The sequence below is a fragment of the Eschrichtius robustus genome, chromosome 1 (genome assembly GCF_028021215.1).
Source record: "Eschrichtius robustus isolate mEscRob2 chromosome 1, mEscRob2.pri, whole genome shotgun sequence".
NCBI lineage: Eukaryota > Metazoa > Chordata > Mammalia > Artiodactyla > Eschrichtiidae > Eschrichtius > Eschrichtius robustus.
In genome coordinates, this window is record NC_090824.1 from 57,590,286 (window position 1) to 57,609,858 (window position 19,573).

General features: G+C 32.9%; 1 protein-coding gene across 1 annotated transcript; it reads right to left on the reverse strand.

Annotated features, from left to right (window-relative positions):
• Positions 1-298: 298 nt before the first annotated feature.
• Positions 299-16,070, reverse strand: LRFN5 (leucine rich repeat and fibronectin type III domain containing 5). The gene is made up of 4 exons (XM_068532057.1): positions 14,686-16,070; positions 11,296-12,008; positions 5,400-5,443; positions 299-371 (listed from the first exon to the last, which is right to left on the reverse strand). The coding sequence occupies exons 1-4, from the start codon at positions 16,068-16,070 to the stop codon at positions 354-356; spliced, it is 2,160 nt and encodes a 719-aa protein (XP_068388158.1). The 3' UTR covers positions 299-353.
• Positions 16,071-19,573: the final 3,503 nt, after the last annotated feature.

Below are 19,573 nucleotides of genomic sequence, written 5' to 3' on the forward strand. Positions count from 1 at the left end.
TTATTTGTTAAAGTGATATAGATTATTCAAGATTCTACAGTCTTAAATCATGGATGGCAATGTAACATGGATTGATACAGAACTCGATGCCAATGTAGGTTTTTTTCTTTCCTTCTTTAAAAAAAAAAATACTTGCAGGTCAGAAGAAAAAAAAATTTGGTTTTAAAAGGGGTGAACCATGGTCTGATAGAGCCAGTTGTGCGGCATCAGAGATTTCTGCTTCAGCTCCTGTGGACAATTTCTTCTAGGACACCAGTTCAACAATTAGCCTTTGTGAATTGAAACATTTTTAAATTTTGTCTGGTAAAAATATCAGTGGCAAGTTTTTTCAGGAGAGAGAGAAGTGGTGCTCTTCAGATTAACTCCGGCCTCTGAAATGAAAGAAAAAGAAAAAGAAAAAAGAAAAAAAAAAGAAGAAAGAAAACACACAGCTAATAAGATCACTGGGCTAGCAATCTAGAAGGTACTGAACTGTAAGCACCCAGGCAGGAGCTTATTGCTACAAAATACTAGATATATTTCTGGATACTATTTAGACATGCACATCAGCACTTAAAATGTTCCCTGGTAATTTCAAATTATTGAATATATTAAAAAAATCTCGTTTTAGAAAGGAATCTAAATGTTTTAAGACTAAATAGTTATGCAAGTCAGAGCCAAATTGAGGAATGGCATTTTTCCTTGCTTTGATTTTTCACATTTATATTCTCAAATTAAGAGAAAAAAAGTTACTTTATTCATTAATGCATGCTATTCAGGCTTTAACAAATATTCACATTGGCTTTTTAAATATGAACATTTTAGATCAAATTTGCTCATCATATCTAAAACCTACGTGATCTCTACTTTTTTAATATATTCTTTTGGAAGCTTTGTATCATATTAAGGTTTTATAAAATTTAATTATGCATTTACTGATAGTGAAGACAATAAATTCATCTACATTAATTAGTTCTTCACCCACAGAATAAAATAAATGTGAAAACTGACAATAACTCACAAGCAAAGGCATTTCATAGTTAACATGATTTTGAAAGAAAATCATATAAAAAACAATTTTAAAATATTTAAATAACAAACTGTGAAAATGTTTTTTCTCTAACATGGGTCCTCAGTACTCATGGCTTTCAAATATGTGTATAAATTCTATACTTCGATAAGATGGAAAATAATTTTTGAGAAATATACAATTTCATAATATGAAATAGAAGTAATTTTTCTCCTTTCCATTCAAGAACAACTACATGTTTACAAGTTGAGGGTTATAAAATGCATGGAACAAATGAATGATGAAAAATAGCTTCTTAACTTCAAATATTCTGTATCAAAGTGTTGATATAGAACATATTTGGATAACTTTGTGTGGTAAAGGTAGGCAAAATACTATAGAGATATTTTACTTAAGAAAATATTTCAAAATAGTTAATTGGAATAAGTGAAGTTATTTTTGAGATAAACGATAATTTTTGAGAATTATTGAACAAAGAATTACTGGATGTTTGAAGATTGTTAATAGATAATAGATGTGTATCCGATTTTTAAAAAATAATTACTTGGAAACTACTAAAATATAGACACCACTAGCATACTTTGCCTGGAATATTCATTCTAAGGAAAACACTACAAAAATCACTTTAAACTACGATGGGAAATAGCTAAATTCCTCGCTATTGGATTCACAGCACAGCTTATTTTGGTGAAATTGGTTATCAACAAGATCTTTATTTATTTTTGTATATCCAGTAATATGTTCCCTTTGATAAAAAAAAGTGATTGTACTACACCAAATTTCATTTCAGGAAGTAGTAATATAGAAAAGACTAAATATACCTAGAAGAAAAATATAGTGGACAGTATAATTAGTCTGACTTTGGAAATAATAAATCCTTCCAGAATAACAAACTTTCTTTTAATATCAAGTTAATGATTCTATAAGCTGACATAGTTTAAAGAGTTTTTGGTTCAATTTCACATTACATAATAACATTAACAAACTGTAGGACTATGGTTTATAAAAAAGTTGTTATTCTGAAGATTAGGAAATAGCAATCGGTTTTGGGAACAATGGTGTGAATTTGTCTGCCCTGAATCTGCCATTATTGAAACGATGACATAATATGAAGTTGAATAAAAATTTTATATGTAAGATTCAAAGTAACACTTTTTACTTATCAATAAACAAGCATAATGATTCCATAAAGATCCAAACATGGAACACAAAATTACAAGAGCATCACAAAGAAAAAACAAGATAGACTATAATAACTATGCTAAAACGTTATAAGAACTAAAAATAATGAATTTGGGGTAGGTTCAGGATGTTTTGTCAATGGTCCTCATTTGACAGTGAAAGGGCATCGTGCAAAACACTGCACAATCTTATCAACAGTACTACAAATAAAAGGAGAAATTAAAGCTACCTCAACATTAGAAGAAGAAAAAAATACCTCGACATTGAATGGATTTGGGAAACTGTTATTGCTCTTACTCCGAATGTAATTAAGACCTATGAGAGATTTTTTATCTTATATAATTAGGATATCTAAAAAGAAGGAAATGATTTCTAAAGGTCATTGCTGACACTAGGGTTCTATATATTTTTTTCTGATTTTCTGTAATGTTCAAATAAATATGTCAAAAAGTATGCTTTATTATAAAAATAGTTAAATGTTTTCTACAATATCTATTCTATTACTCTTATTATTTTTTTTATTTGCAATGTCTATTCTATTACTCTTATTTTTTTTTTTTTTTTTAATTTACTTGAAGGTAATATCATAGGTGGAAGAAACCCTACAGAACCAAATATTTTATATTGGTCATTCTTGTTTGTACAAAAAACATTGGAAAGATATATGAATCATATACACACATTTGTTTTGCTGCTCAGCTCTTAGTTCATACGATTTCCAAACTGTGTTTTCCCATAGTTGTTTTAATATTGCTGTTTATTTCTAATCCACACTAACTTTTTATTCACTTATATGTTAATAGTTCGTCTAAAAGAACTACTACTGTCACCTAGGAAACATTTTTTTTAATATATTAAAAAATGTGTTTTAAGTTTATTTGCTTATTTTATTGTCTATATACATAAGGAACATTTTGATCTCCATTTAAGGCAATGGGCAGTGTCCAAATGTTTGGAAAATATATTTTGCCACTGGGTGGAAAAAGACATGTATGTTACCATCCTACAGGGAATATAAACTTAAACTAAAGTTGTATAATCCTCCTTATCCCACTACCATCTCCCCACCAAAAAAATAAGAAGCTGTGGGCACAAGGAACCTCTGCCAGCTCTCTATCTCACTTCATTCATAAGGTAAAGTACTGCTGACAGTGTGAAAAGCCATGAGAAGACTAGCACACAGGTCACAGTCTCTTCAAAGGGACATTACTGTTTGGTTGTGCTGACAGTTGTAGAAATGATAAGCCTGCTATTGCAGAAATCATTTATCAAATAACAAGAAGAGTTGCACTGAAGTCATATGGTGACTTACAGCTGATAACAGAAATGTAGCAAGAAATTGGCTAATGAGTAAATGATGTATTACCACTAAATTGTGTTAACATTCTTCTTTGCCTGTGGATTTATTTTTCTAGCTAATGCTCGTAGAAAGAAAACAAAATAGCCAAAGCATGGAGGGAAAGTTGCTATGACATTATGACATAATGTTTCAAAAAAGGAACTCAATAAAGAGCATACAATTTTAAAAATAGGTGACATATTCTACATATGCACATTCACTATGAAATCTAATACAAACACACATATGTACACATGAATTTACTACATACAGAAACGACAAATCACTGAAAGATCATGCACCAAATTATTAGTATTCGTATCTGGGTGGTGGGTTATGACAGATTTACATTTATTTTTTTATTTTAAGCTATGTTTTCCAAAGTTCTCTAATACTAATTACTTTGGGACAAAGAAAATCGTTATTAGAAATCTTATGTAGTTATCACATTGGCAAACCTTTTGCTACCTCAAGTAGCACACAAACTCCCAAGGAGATTACTTTTCTCTAAATTTGACTTCTAACACTGTGGTAAAATAAGGAAATAAACACAATAATATGTAACATGCCCTACAAAATATGAATACTTGGAGAATTGCTTTAATTGGTAATTGAAAGATGGTCGGATTGATTCTCCTGCTTCCAAATCTTGATAGAACATTTAGAACCATTCTGGATCATGCTTCTGATAGGGGAAGCTTGACTTTTTAATTCCTTTCTAAGGATATTCTCTTTCAGAACAGCCAGGTGTCCAAAGTTACATGATAAATTAATGTTTTCAAATCAAAGACAGAGGGAGAGAGGGAGGGAAGAAAGGAAGAAGAAAGAAAGGGAGAGAGGGAGAGAAAGAAAGGGAAGGTGGTAGAGAACAAAGGCACCTTCATGAAGGTCAGTTCAATTCTATTAACACCAAGTATGTGCCCGACCCTGTGCTATTGTTTCCAGTGAGCCATCTGTTTGTTTTTTTGCAGCATAGAAACGGGACCCTAAATTCAGTAAAGAAATGATGAAAAACATTTTGTTTGATTTGGGAATGGAATTCTTTAGGGGAAACCCAGAACAATGGTCCAAGTTATTGTTATCTTTTAAATAAGAAATGTTAAAAAAAAAAAAAAAGACCCTTACTTTTACTATCAACAAATAAATCAATGTCTTTTTCTAAGAACTTTTAAAAGCAGAATATTTTTTCTGTGCCAAATCTTAAGCAAATGGCTGATGCATCCAGCTGTTTGAACAGATTGTTAAAGTGTCATTCTGCTCTGGAAACACACTTTCTGATCCAATTAAAATGCAGGAATCAAATACTCATTTGAAACTTAAAAAAAAAAAAAAGAAAGAAAAGAAAACCAAGAAGAGTAATTGGTTGCTGACAAAAGGAATACCATGAATATTTCATGTGTAGTCTTTTGCTCCATTTTATAGCGGCTTCATTCATTTCATATACATGAAACACTTCTGTTCATCCACTTTCGGTGAGGCCTAATATATTATCTCAGCTTCTATTAGGATGTGGAGCTCAAGGATAGGAGTGAATATATTCTTATCAAGCTACTGTCTTCACGTTGGGAAATATTTGTAAAAATACACATGATATCATGTGTGACTACAAATGTGACTCCAAAGTCACACTAGTATTCCCTTTATTCTTACAATGTGAATCAGAAATATTTGGTTAACCAGAAGTATGTCTAAATTTAGGAACTGGAAATTCACTTAACCAAACTGAACTTCACCACTGAGCATTGAGTAAGTTTTAATGGAAAATTTCAACAAGTTACATAAACTAGCAAAACAAAAATTAAAAATTCATTTATAAAAGAATATACCCACTTAAGTGCCGAAGCATGTGACAGGTAACAAGAATCTCACCTGTGTTTCCTGGACAGTCTGGTCAACATTAGTCGGCAAAGCATCTGGGAATAAAATTTTCAGTGTCATGAACAATTCATTTTTTATGAAACAGACCTTAAAATACTTCACACTGAAACCTTGATAAGATTCATCTTAACAAAGAGTTATCTACACATTTTTTTGATAATAACTTACCAGTTCTTGGGTTAATTGCAATTGACTTTATAATACTTCATAGTTCTCTACGGCTATTTCCTGATACATAATACTCTAAATGCAGAATTTTTAAAAATATTGTTCTAGTTACTAAAATGAGTAATTATCAATATGGAATGCACTTTTACAGCAAGAGTTCAATAAGAGAATCAGGCTTCTATTCATTTTCCTTACTCAAAGTTAACATTTCGACCAGAGTTGCATATGATTAATATGGAAAGATACATCAAGGAAAAACAATCCAAAGCAGGAAATGTAGTTTTACCATATTTACCACACAAAGTACAAAATACTAATTTACAATATAAACCATTATTCAATAACCCCCAAGATAATAATAGCATATTTTGCTGAATACCAGTTTATCCTTATATAAAACAGTAATGTTCTAAATGCAAACATTCTGCCTTCAAATGTTCATATGTATATTCCAATTGGCTATAAATGTTTAATATCATTAAATAGCCCTGTACAGTACACATTCTATTTCCTCCCAAATGTCCTATTTTAAAGCAAATACTCTAGTCATTAAGAAGGGACACAATTATAAGAAAAAATTAGGTGTCTCAGGAAAATGTCATTCTAAGGGTTCACAGGTGAGTGTGATGAGAACAGTACAAAATACTTTTTTGATAAAACCTCCAGCATAAATATTCATATAAATTTACAATGACTTCTGGAGATTAGGTTTTACATGAAAGCAATAACAAGACATGTTCGCATTATACAGAAAAAAAAAAAATTAGGAAATTACATTATGGTAGAGCCCACATAGTATATTCTATAAGTCCCCTCACGTTGATGGTAACTTTAGATGCTAAATTTTGACTTTGAAATAGCTGAAAAAATCAGAAGACAGTGGTACACTGATTATTGTTATATTGAGTATTTATGGTATTTGATGAAATTGCAGATGCATTAATATTACCTTAAAGAGGTAATTTCATACTTTAATATACTCCCAGTTACAAACTGTTACTTTCTATGTCCCCCTTCAGATAACACCACGATTAGGATTACTCGATCCCAGTAATACGTTTACCATTCTTTATTCTGTACTGCTAAAAGAAGGATGGTTTCTGTTGCAAAAAATGAACAAACAACTCACCCCAAACTTGACAAAACTAATTGTATTTGTAATCTCAGCATGTATTTATCTAGCATGGGAGAGAAAGGACTGAATAATCTGAAAGACAGAGCTCTGAAACAATTATATTTAAAATTCTAGTCATTAATTTTGGTTATTTCCTCTTTCCTCTATGAAATTTTAAAAGTGAGATATTTTTTATCCATAAATTTACCTCAACTAACACTGAACTCACAAACATTATAAGGTAAATTGTCATTATTATTATTATTAGTGTTTTATTACCAATGGAGGAAGATAAGAAAAATCCTTTTCCCATCCAATCCACCACTGGGCTGAAGTCCTTTCCCCAAAACACATTACACACACACACACAGAAGCATCCACATACGCTGTTGAAGTGGAAAGACTGGACTCTCCCTGAGACTCAAGGGAAGGCTGAGCAAGGAGAAGAGGGTACATAGTCTTCATTCTGTCTAAAATAAATGAACATTGCTTGCTTATCATTATAAAATGTAGTTGGAATTCTGCCACACTGAGAAAATGGGCTCGTATCTGCAGTCTTCTTTGGAAGAAACACCCCAATTACCTTCACAATTCTTGTACAAGAAGATGCTTTATGTTTTTGAAATTTTTTAAACTACTGGCATTTTAATGATTGTTTTTAACTTTATTATTATGAATAAACAGAGGGGGAAATACTAAAATTTAGGAAGTAAAAGGCTATTGATGTGAACTTTGTGATAATTGTTTTATTAATTTTTTTAGTTTTATAAATGAATATTAATTTCCTTACAGTAATACAGGCAAATAAAATAGTTAAAATTTAGTTTGGAAGTACCTTTTGAGTGCTTTAAGGCAAAGCAGAAAATACTTCATAAAAAAAAAGAAGATTCCTGTGGACAATGGAAGACATATAATTTTTAAAAATTCTTTAAATTCTTGTGGAGAAAGTATGTATCATTCAGGTAGTAAATTTGTTATGTCTATAGGTGGCTTACAATAGCTCAAAAACTTACATTCTAAAACTTTTTTAGTGAACTATATCTGCAAAGTAGCTAAAATCAACTGTCTAAAAGCATAAAAAAGCTTACTGTGACCTCAACTTAACTAATACATTTAATGGTTAGAAAAAAAAATGTAGAAAATGTGTTGTCCTCAGCAATGGTGTTATTGTATCTAATTTAAATTATTGTATTTAATGCACCTCTGTGCTAATCTATTTGTAAACTAAGAATAAATAATATTCACCAAACCAAACTTTGTTTCTTCTTAGGATTTTGAGCCTACTTCGGATGCTTTATTATTCCTTTATGGGACTTATCTATTACATATACTTTTCTTTAAAAAGACGTGCTTCAATAATAGTTTGACATTATCAAATTGGGGGACAATTATCCAAAACAAAAAGTAACACAGAAATACATATAATTTTTAAAAAAGTTTGGAGTAAATATCTGTAAATATATTATTTGTCAGTTTGTTAGTGAACAAACTGAAACCATAGTGTAAAATGGCTAAAAATTAAAGAAGAATAATTAAGAAAAAGGAAGCAAAAACAATATATACAACCTACACACAGTCAGCAACAACAAACAGCAAAACCATATGCTTTGGATCACATATATGTAGTTGGTTAAATAAGGAATGTAAGAAATGACAGAAAGAAAAACAACAAGAGGGACAGAATTTCTTGCTTATAGTAATATAATATCTGGATCAAAAATCTCCATTGTGTTAATTAATCAAAATTCTTAATATTGAGCTTTCTTCCTTGGCTCCATTCACTTATTTATTCATCTATCCATTTGCTCATTCATTCATCTGAGTAACTACTGCATTTTGGATATTATACCAGGTACCTTTAATCACCCCCAACCTTCCCATAGATTTATCTTTCAGCCACTTCACACTGAAACTGCCCTGAGCAAAACATTTTTCATATACTTATCAACAACACCACATAACATCTGACCCTCTTGATAGGCCAATTTTTGTTCACATATTTTGTTCAAATATAAACTTTTTGAAAGATAGGAACACAGGCATCCTTAACACCTATAGAACAAGTGTTCAAGCATTTGGTTAATTCACCCTAAAAAGAGTCTTGTGAAAGCAATAACAATTTAAATGGTTTCAATGGCTTTAGTCAAACAGAATAAAATTTCACATGATTAGATATTATAAGAGTTCTAAATGTTTATGAGAAATAAAAGATATTTAATTAAAGTTTCATTAGAAACATAAGCAGGAAATTGATTTTAAAAAATCCAGACAACTGGAAAATAGAACATAAGTTAATCAGTAGCTTCGAGTAGACACACTAAGCTGCCGCCTGTTCTGTGTGATTTCAGCGCCCCCTTGACCACAATGTTCATCGTGCCAGAGATTCCTTGTTTGGGGATTCATTTCTTTAAGTCTTGAAATCTTTTATATATTCAGGATATTTTGATACTATGCAGGTAAAAACTAGGAAGGTGAAAAATAATACGCTTTTGTCAATCAGCACTTCATGAAGAATTAAGTAACTGGTGTTAATTAAGAATGTTTAGTTGGGATTAGAGCATTATTACAGAAATAGTGTTGAAAATACACTTCACTTTGAGCAATGCTTTGATTTTAGAAAATAATACCACACATGTGATCTCATTTATTCTTCACAAGAACTATATACCTGACACAGGAAGGCTGATTATATTTTAGAAATGTGAAAGACAAACTTCAGAAAAAGAAGCAGGGCAGAGAAGACATTTAGGAAACACCTAAGGTAATGAAAGCCCATTAGACAAATTTTTTCATGAGTTGCTCAGAAAGTAATCTCTAACTGCTTTCATCTAATCCACTTTTGAATGTCATCACGATAAATCATGTATAATATGTGCCTTGGTCAAGTTGAAATTAACTGAAAATTTTATAAATGCTTCCAACAAGAGGAAATTAAACCAACAACGGACATTCCTCACCTGTGTTTTAAATGGTATTTCAAGCAATCTGAAAGAGTTACTAAACTTTTACTGTGTGTTTAACTTACTCCCAGGGAGTAATTTACATAAAGTCCATATCTTATTATATTATGGCTAAAATTTTTTGTGCAACATTCCCACATGAACCTTATTCTCAAAAAAAAAAAAAAACCAAATAAACAAAACAATAACCAAAAAACCCCAAAGTCCTGTTTACTGATCTTAATAAAACACCATTAAGTTACCATATAATATTGTAAAAAATTTCAGCGAGTAGATAGAACATTTCTCTATAGACCTTGATTTCAGTGACTGTCCAAGAATGTCATATTATCAAGGAGCAATATTACTGTCTGACTAAATTAAAAAGCCTTTTTTAAATGACATATTCCCACTAAGCTGTATAATTTCTAATTAAATTTCATCGCAAGTTTTGGTTCAAATAATAAATACATTTACTCAGACAGAAACATTCAAATTCAGAATTACAGGGCAGAAGGCAAAAACGAAACTACTATCTGGTTAATGAGCAATGACTTTATATTGCTTATAAATGTAATAAGAACTCTACTAGAAGATTTTTATTTAACTTGGTGATAAAAATAAATATCCCTTTGATAAAGGCAGTTTTGCATTTTTGTTTCCCTATTTAACTTGCATTAAGAAAAATATAAAGCTCATTCATTCACCAAATGTGTACTGAATGAATGAAAACACCTTCATATGCCCAGGCAGATGCATATGACTTAAAACTGGCCTGTGACTTAAAACTGAATTGGCTTTTTTTGCCAAATGAAAAATCAATTGCATTTTCTTCTGCTGCCCACTGAAAAAGCTGTGTCATAGATGAGAAATATCTTAGAACCATTAAGGCACCTGAACCAAGAATGTTGATTAGAAGGGTACTTATTTTAACACTGTCTGGGTATACTTGAGTATTTTATTTTAAACAACATGACAACACAGAGCTGTTCTCTAAAATATTTGCCTAAAAACAAACACCACTGTCATTGAAAGAAAATATACAATCTACTCATTGAAAAATACCAATCATCCATAGGTGGTACTTTGTAAGACTGGAGGAAATAGCATTATTTATGCAAGACATTTTTTCTCATATGACAACTTTCATTTTGTGGTCTGCTATTGCAGAACCTTGTAGCTGGTCCTAGAATGGGGAAGGCACTTCTGTCATGCTTTTTCCCTAAACAATTTTATATATATGACCTTCATATATACATGGATGTATATGAAGTTACTTCATATATATCCATGTATATATGAAGTAACTATACCCTAGAGGGTTTATACGCCATGGCTCTGTTAGCCATGAATCAGAGAGATAAGACTGGGATTTCAAATTCCAATTTCCTATGTGAGTTCTCAAAATAATTTTTTCATTAAAAAGAAATAATAGGCTACACAGTGCTTTCCAATATCCACTCAGAATTTGAAAGAGTTGCTTTTCCACTATGCCCATCAGAACTGTTGGACTGAATTAACATCGCATTCATAGACATGCTTCTTTTAGAAAACAGTCCGCATGTGTTCGGTGAGTTAATATAATAATAGTATTCCTTTAATTCTCCATTCAGGGAGTACCTGTGCCTTGCTCTGGATCTCTCAGCAGGCAAAGAGAGAAACTTACTTGGCTTTGAATGTGCTCTTTTAGATGTGGGTCCCTCTGTGCCAGAATCAGGAGGTCGACTAGCTAACTGCAAGGCAGTTGAGTTATTTCTGTTAGTGTTTTGGGACTCAACATTTGTGACAGCTTCACTCTGTGGGTCGGTACTTGGCTTCGTGCCAGTCTTTCTGTTCTGCTTTTGGGACACGGAAGTGCTTGAAGTCCAGGTAGGAGGCAAAGCAGAGGTAGTGGTAGAGGAGTCCTGACTTGAACAAGTTTCTGAACATTGTATCACATTGTCATTGGCAACTTTAAAACACTGGGCATTCTCTTCGTGTCCCACAGCTTGTTTGGACATGGACTGGGACAGCGTCACACTGCAGCCTTGTATTTGAGCCCCATTAGTTTGAGAGCAGACGTTGCTGACCTTGGTGACCTTGTGTTGCCCATTATTGTTACAAACCTTATACCGGATCATTAGAATGATGATGAAAACCAGCACAGAGGCTACAATGATTCCACCAATAATGATAATCATGGTGCCTCCCAAAAACTGGGACTGCATGAAATGGCACCGCACATAATCCTCTTCCGTAGTAAACTGGATGCAACCCACGACTCTTGTGGCAGTGAGGGAAGTAATGCCATCATCGTATATTGCCAAGACACACAAGTCATACATAGTTCCAGCAGCCAGGTTATTGACAAGAAAAGTTTTGCTCGTAGGAGGTATCATTCTGAGGGACAATGGAATTTGTGTTAATATTAAAAACAAAACAAAACAGATACACACACAGTCATTATGACTTTAGTTCTGTTTCATTTCAGTACGCATTAAGATAAGCACATTTATAACATATGAAATATGAGAAAATGATCTAATCGTATATTTACCCAGTCAAAATGGCTAAAAGTCATTGTTGGATTCTGCATTCTATTAACGGTGCCTGCACTATGTCTTGACAAGCTGACTAATTACATTGCTTGGCAAAGCAGAATTCCTAATAAAAGCCACTGCTAAAAAATCATTTATGACAACTTACTTTTGAAAGGTGTGACTGTGACATTATCTGACTACTAAACAAATCCATTTAGCACTTACAACACCTCTGTGACTAAAAGCCAATTTGAAGGAAGGGAAAACACTGACAATCACATTAGAAACCAGAATGGAAATGCAATTCAGAGTATTTATTTTTCAAATCAGTTATAAGCTACTATGGAATGGTAATCAGTAAATCTATCTTTAATAACTAAGACAATTACTAAGATTAAAGTACTTTATTTACAGATCTCAACCCTCTCTTATGTCTTCAACACTTGGTTCCCAGTATGTTCTTATCTATAAATGAGGTTGATGCGTAATATTATCCTAGAATCATGAACAGGGCAAAGCTGTTGACCAGAGCATAAGTCCCTTAACCTCCCCATTGTGGGCTGAGGAAATTACTTTCACAACATAGTTTGTAAAGTTTGATAAGAGTTTAAGACATCCCTGAATCCATTGTATCACTAAAGTCTTCTGTGGCTCCTATTCTCCACTACCTTTTTCTACTCAGTAGCAACCATATATGACTAAGATTTAATTTGGAAAAAAGGCTTGAAACTCTCTTTTTTCTCTGAAAGAGTTTTAGAAATTTCAAGACTTGGCAATGCTAATCTGTTATACAACCTAAACAATGTGTTCTAAATGTACCAAGAAACTTTTAGGCTAGAGTATGTATTGTGGCTGAGATCACTACCACTTAGTGAGTGCATAAGAAATGCCAGGCATTACTAAGCACCTTATATGCATTATGATTTCATTTTTACAATGACTTATGAGGTAGGCATTATCACCATTTTACACGTGACAAACATTAAGGTCAGGAATTCAAGCAATTTCCTCAGGGTCATAGAGAATTTACTTGTCATGGAAGGATTAAAATCTTGGAATTTGGAAAATAGAAACCGACCTATTTCACAGAGCTAATGTTTAAAGTATATAGAATGTCTAGGAGCTACAGGAAAGTAAGGGGTAGGGGTGGATGCTCATCTTTGACAATGGGTTTAAATAATCCATAGCCTAAGTGAAAAGCTGAGTATGACAACAGCAAACTATTATATGCTAATATACACGCATAGCGGTCTACATCCCCATACATTTAGTGATGAGAGGGATATTAGAAACCATTTACTCTAATCTCTTCCTTTTAAAGATGAGAAAATTAAAACTCAGCCAAGTAGAACCTTGCCCAGCATTGGTCACATGGTTAGCTAGGTCAGTTTTGTTTTTTCCTACCAGCCCATGCTTATTTTTAAAAACATTTTCTCTAATTTCCATACATGAGCAAAAATCAAATTATCTTCAAGAATTCATCTGGGTATATAAAAACTGATTTGGTCTTATTTCAGAAAAGCTGAAAGGCAAAATATATATATATGGGTGTGTGTATATATATATATACACACACACACACACACACGTATACATATGTATATTTCAAAGCCATGATTTTACATCATTTCCTAGGAGTAACAATAGTCTATCATGAGTGAAATTATATGGAGAGGTAAAAATGTATATTTCCAACTGAAAATTGGACAAGATGTGACTATAAATCAATGAGGCTGAACTTTAGAAAAACATACCAGAAATTCTTTAGTCAGATGCAAATTCTCCACCAATATCCTTACCCAGAGATTACATATTTAATTCCACTGATACTTTCACTGCTCAAAATACTTATAAACTTTCTCTTTGGAACTGTCTTAAGAACCAGTGTATATGAGACAACACACACACACATAACTCAATCACTCAAAAAATCAGTCTCATTATTTTATAGTTACATCCTATTTTTGACCAAAAATGGCAATACCCATCTTGATCACCCACCTTATTCACAAGACTTGGCTCCAAATGGCTTTTGCTTGTTTCCAAAATTCAAATTCACCCTCAAAAGACGAAGATTTGCCACCACTGAGGATATTCAAAATAGTATGACGAAGGTTCTAAAGATAATTCCAAAAATGCTTTGAGCAATGGCAGCATTATTGGGATAAGAGTATAGCCTCCCAATGTGACTTCCTTGAAGGAAAGAACACTCATGTGGATGTGTAAGTTCTGGTATGTTTTTGAATTTTTAAGATAAATCAATCTTGTTCTCTGATAGTCACATCTCTTAGATGAGGGGAAAAAAGTAAGTAAGCATCATGTTAAATATAAATTTGAACTCTCTGAAAATAACAGCATTCAAAATATTTCTCCACATGTATTCACCTTTCACAAGCCTTACATTATATACTTTAAAAAGTGGAGTACTTTAATTACAACACAGAGTAGCACTGCTGATTGAAAAAAATCAGTAGTAGATCATCAAGCCCTACACTAAGATGCACAGCAAGTACAAAAATTTGCTTAATTTGTCTTACCTGTAAACAAGGGTGTCATCATAAGTACCATTGTACTGGATCTGAAACATACGTATTCCCGGGATATTTCTTTGAAAATTAAATTTAAGCAGTGCCGTAGATGATGTTGCTTCTGCCACCACAATTTTATCTTGACTGATTTTAGTATCACCATTACTACTGCTTGCATTAGAACCTGACTTAGTAGAAGTTGAGATATCTGAAGAACCAGGATCAGGCTCATGGATGTGGTTTGTACTGTTTAGTAAGTGAGGGAGCTTAATTATATGAAGATCCACCATTTGTGTTGCTTCCCCAGCAGGATTGGAAGCAATGCAGGTAAAAGCACCTGTATCCTTAATAGTTGTTATAAGAATGTCAAGTGTTCCATTATCATACACCAGAGATCTTGTTGCATTTGAAATAAGCTTCCCTTCTGGAGAAATCCAGTGAATTGCAGGTTCGGGGTCTCCCCGGGCTTTGCACCTCAGGGTTGCCCTCTGACCCTCCAGGACTCTCATCTCATGTGTATGACGAGTAATGAGAGGAGGCTCACACAAAAACTCTTCCTCAGGAATTGACCAAAAATAGCGGCCAGTTAAAAGCGCTGGGGAAGCACAGGTCTCCAGGTCATCTTCTCTGGACAGACGCCTCAACCACAGCAATTCACAGTTGCAATGCAAAGGGTTTCCACCAAAACTTAATGCAAAAGTAGATGGGCTTATGATTCCTGAGGTTGCTAGGACCTGAGCTCGCTGAAAGAGAGGGTCAGGTGGTAGCTTCTGCAATTTATTTGATGTTACATCTAGCCGAGTCATCTTGTGCAAGTGGGAGAAAGTCCCCTTAGGAATGTTATCAATCATATTGTGATCCAAACTGAGGGTGTGTAAGCTGACCATCTTCTCAACGGCATCCCATGGTATTGTTTCTAAATTATTATAGGACAGATCCAGCTCCTCGAGGGCAAAGACATCATCAAATGCTGTAGAAGAAATTAAAGTCAGCTGATTGTTGTTCAGTATCAAATGATGGAGATTGGAAAGCCCACTGAACATATCATTTGTAATTTTAGTCAATCTGTTGCTATTCAAATGCAATGCCCTCAGATTCCGTAAGTCAGCAAAAGCATGAGGTGTAATAAAACTTATTGTATTCCTGGATAGAGTCAGGTCCACCAAGCTGGTCATATTGGCAAAATCTTTCCTTTTAATATTTGTAACAAAATTGTCTGCCAAACGCAGTTCCACAGTTCTTCTGTCAATGTTTGGTGGCACAAACAAAAGCCCTTTCTTGGCACAAAGGGTTGCAAGATTAGGAGACAAAATCTGACAGACACAACGCTTTGGACAGATCTGAGCTTTCACTGCTATGCCAATGAAAAACAGATAAAAAAGAAATTTTTCCATTGTAGATCAGTTTTAAGAGCCTGTAAGAGAAGGCACAAAATATAGTGTTAGCACCCAATCATTTGAGTAAAGTTCATATTCCTACTAAAATAATCTTTTTTATGCAAATTAGAATACAGAAACAATTTATTCACTTGCTTATTTAACCAAATATAAAATAATAACTCTGTATTGTCTGTGTAGTAGAGCCTAGGATAAAAAAAAATATACCATTCATGACCTCATGAGATTTAAAATCAACTGGTGAAAACCAAGAAATCAACAGATTATTATAATTCTGTCAATTAAGTGCTATTTTTGAAATATGCCCAGGGCACTCCCTGGGTTCATAAAAAAGAGACATTCAGCCCAGACTGGAGGGTGGGAGCTCAGGAAAACTTCTATTAAACCCCCAAAAGACATCTTGTAAATTCAAAAGCTTAGACATATTTAGAGATTTGCAAGTATTTCAATTTATTAGTCTGAGCAGAAACAGAAAGAGACAATATTTGTATTTGTTAGCCTTGTGGCAAGATACTTGAAAGTAATTAATTGTTAATTAAATTTTATTCATCTTTACAAACTATCTTGAAAATAGTACAACCTCCACATCCTAGCTGCAAATACAGGATCTTGTTCTCAAATATAAAAAAGGCTGAAAATTTACCACAAATGCTCTGAGCTCCTTAACTATTAGAATGTTTTATGTGATATAATGTGGATTTTTGAAGATAATTTAGAGAAAGCAGTCATCAAAATACTTGACAGTGAGTCCAAGAAGATGTCATATTCCATTTTCCTTTTCTGAAAAAACTTAGTGCACTTATATTTATTCAAATTTATTTTTTAAAAACTTGACAGTTTCATTTCTATCTTGATCTTAAGTATTTGCTCTTGAGATTAATCATCAAAAATAAAAATACTAATGCATACGTGATTAAAATTCTCAAAAATTATGTGTAATTTTAAACACCAAGAGGGAAAACAGCTGCAGAAAATCACTTAAATGTTTAATTGACAAAAATATGAAATACATAATTATTCTAGAAATGATGCACCTAGTTTTCTAAATAAAACCTCTTCTTATAGGTTTGATTTATTTTATGCCTATTTTATGTCATATTAAATGTGGTTGTAATGAATAAGAACTGTCATTCTCAGCAAATGGAATAGTCTTACTCTTCTGTTCATGACAGTATAACTAGTACTTAGCCTTTCTGTAATAAGCAAAATTTAAAAAAACAAACAAAAAAAAGAAACTGTACAAAAATATGTAAAATGTCTGTTTCAGACATTGGAGAAAAGGAAGCAGAGAACTGTGATCCTTGAAAAAGTGAATTTTAAAAAAATGAACCTTATCATTGAGCCCTAGAGACACTTTCCAAACCACAGCACAAGGAGGGAAAACAAGGCAAAGCATGAAGAGTCTTATTCAATTGAGGAGAACTGAGATCGGAGTGCAGAGTCTCAGGTGGCTTGACTTTATGGGGCAAAGTACCAGAAATGAGAGAGTTATCAAAAGAAAGAACGCCAGTAATCTCTGTACATAGAGACAGGACAATAGATACTAACTATACTGAAACACTGATGGGGAAAAAAGTGAACAAAAACTCAATGACTTGTGGAAAAATATTAAAAAGTCAAACATACATATAATTGGAGTATTAGAAGAAAGCTGTAATGTAGAAATATATCTGAAGAAATAAAGGTAACTTTTTTTTTTCAAATTTGTGATAAAAAAACAACCCAAAAAATCCAAGCTCAAAACAAGAAAAACCCACAAAGACACATCACAATCAAATTGCAGATAACCAAAGAAAGAGGAAAAATAATCTTAAGAGCAGTCCCCCAAATAGGACACATTACAAGAAGATATGGTGAACAAAACAAAAATAAAAACAACGTCTGACTCCTCATTGACTTCTCTTTGGAAATAAAGCAAGATGGAAGACAATGAGAAATCTCTTTAAAGAGCTGCCAGAAAAAGAAAGGCCTGTCAAACTGGGTGGGGATTTATATATTCATAAATGATGAAAGTAAAATAAAAACGTTTTGAGAGAAACAAACTGAAATTTTCATTACCAGAAGAACTGGAATCTTTATAGATGCATAAAAAGCAACAGAAATGGTATATCTGTGGGTAGGTATAAAATATTTCATTGTGTTTTAATATGTTTATAAATAGTACTCTGGTGTGGATATAAACAGTTACAAAAAATATTCACACCCTAACAATTAAATATGCTGGATAAGCTACAAATTATATATTTTTAAAATTAACAACATCATAATGCTGAAAATACAAATTAACTTAATGGAACTACATTCCAGATGATGACAGTCCTTGATGAAAGGGAAGATATACAGAGGTGTCCCCCTTCAACAGAAAAGTAAATAGAAGAACCCATCAACAGAAAAGTAAATAGAAGAACCCATCTGGCATAAATTGGGGTGAGGAGAAACCAGCCTAACTTTTAACACACTTTTTAAAAAATACCTTATTGTTTTAGAGCAGTATTAGGTTTACAACAAAATTGAGAGGAAGGTACAGAGAGTTCCCATATACCTCCTGCCCCCACACACGCAGAGCCTCCTCTATCATCTACATCCCTTACCAAAGTGGTACATTTGTTACAACGGATGAATCTACTTCGGCACATCATAATCACCTAAAGTTCATAGCTTACATTAGGGTTCACTCTTGGTATTATACATTCTCTGGGTTTGGATAAATATATAATGACATATATTCACCATTTTGGAATCATACAGAGTATTTTCACTGCCTTAAAAATCCTCTGTGCTCTGCCTATTCATCTCTCCCCAGCCCTTCCCTGGCAATCACTGATCTTTTTACTGTCTCCATAGTTCTGTTTTTTCAAGAATGTCATAGAGCTGGAATCATACAGTATGTAGCTTTTTCAGATTGACTTCTTCCATTTAATATGTTTTTAAGGTTCCTCTATGTCTTTTCAAGGCTTTGTAGCTCATTTCTTTTTAGCACAGAATAATATTCCATTGTCTGGATATACCACGGTTTATCTACTCACCTACTGAAGGACATCTTGGTTGCTCCCAAGTTTTGGCAATTACGAATAAAGCTGCAATACACATCCATGTACAGGCTTTTGTGTGGACATGTATTTTTTACTCCTTTGGGTAAATACCAAGGAATGAAATTGCTGGATTGTATGGTAAGAACATGTTTAGTTTTCTAAAAAACCATCAGAGTGGCTGTACCAGGAATGTGTGAGAGTTCCTGTTGTATCACTTCTTCTTCAGCACTTGGTGTCAGTGTTACAGATTTTGGTCATTCTAATATATGTGTAGTAGCATTTCACTGTTTTAATTTGCATTTCCCTGGTGACATATGATGTGGGATATGTCTTCATATTTTATTTGCCATCTGCATGTCTTTTCTTTGGTGAGGTGTCTGTGAAGGTCTTTGATCCATTTTTAATCATTTTTTTTAATTATTGAGTTTTAAGAGTTCTTTGTATATTTTGGATAACAGTCCTTTATTG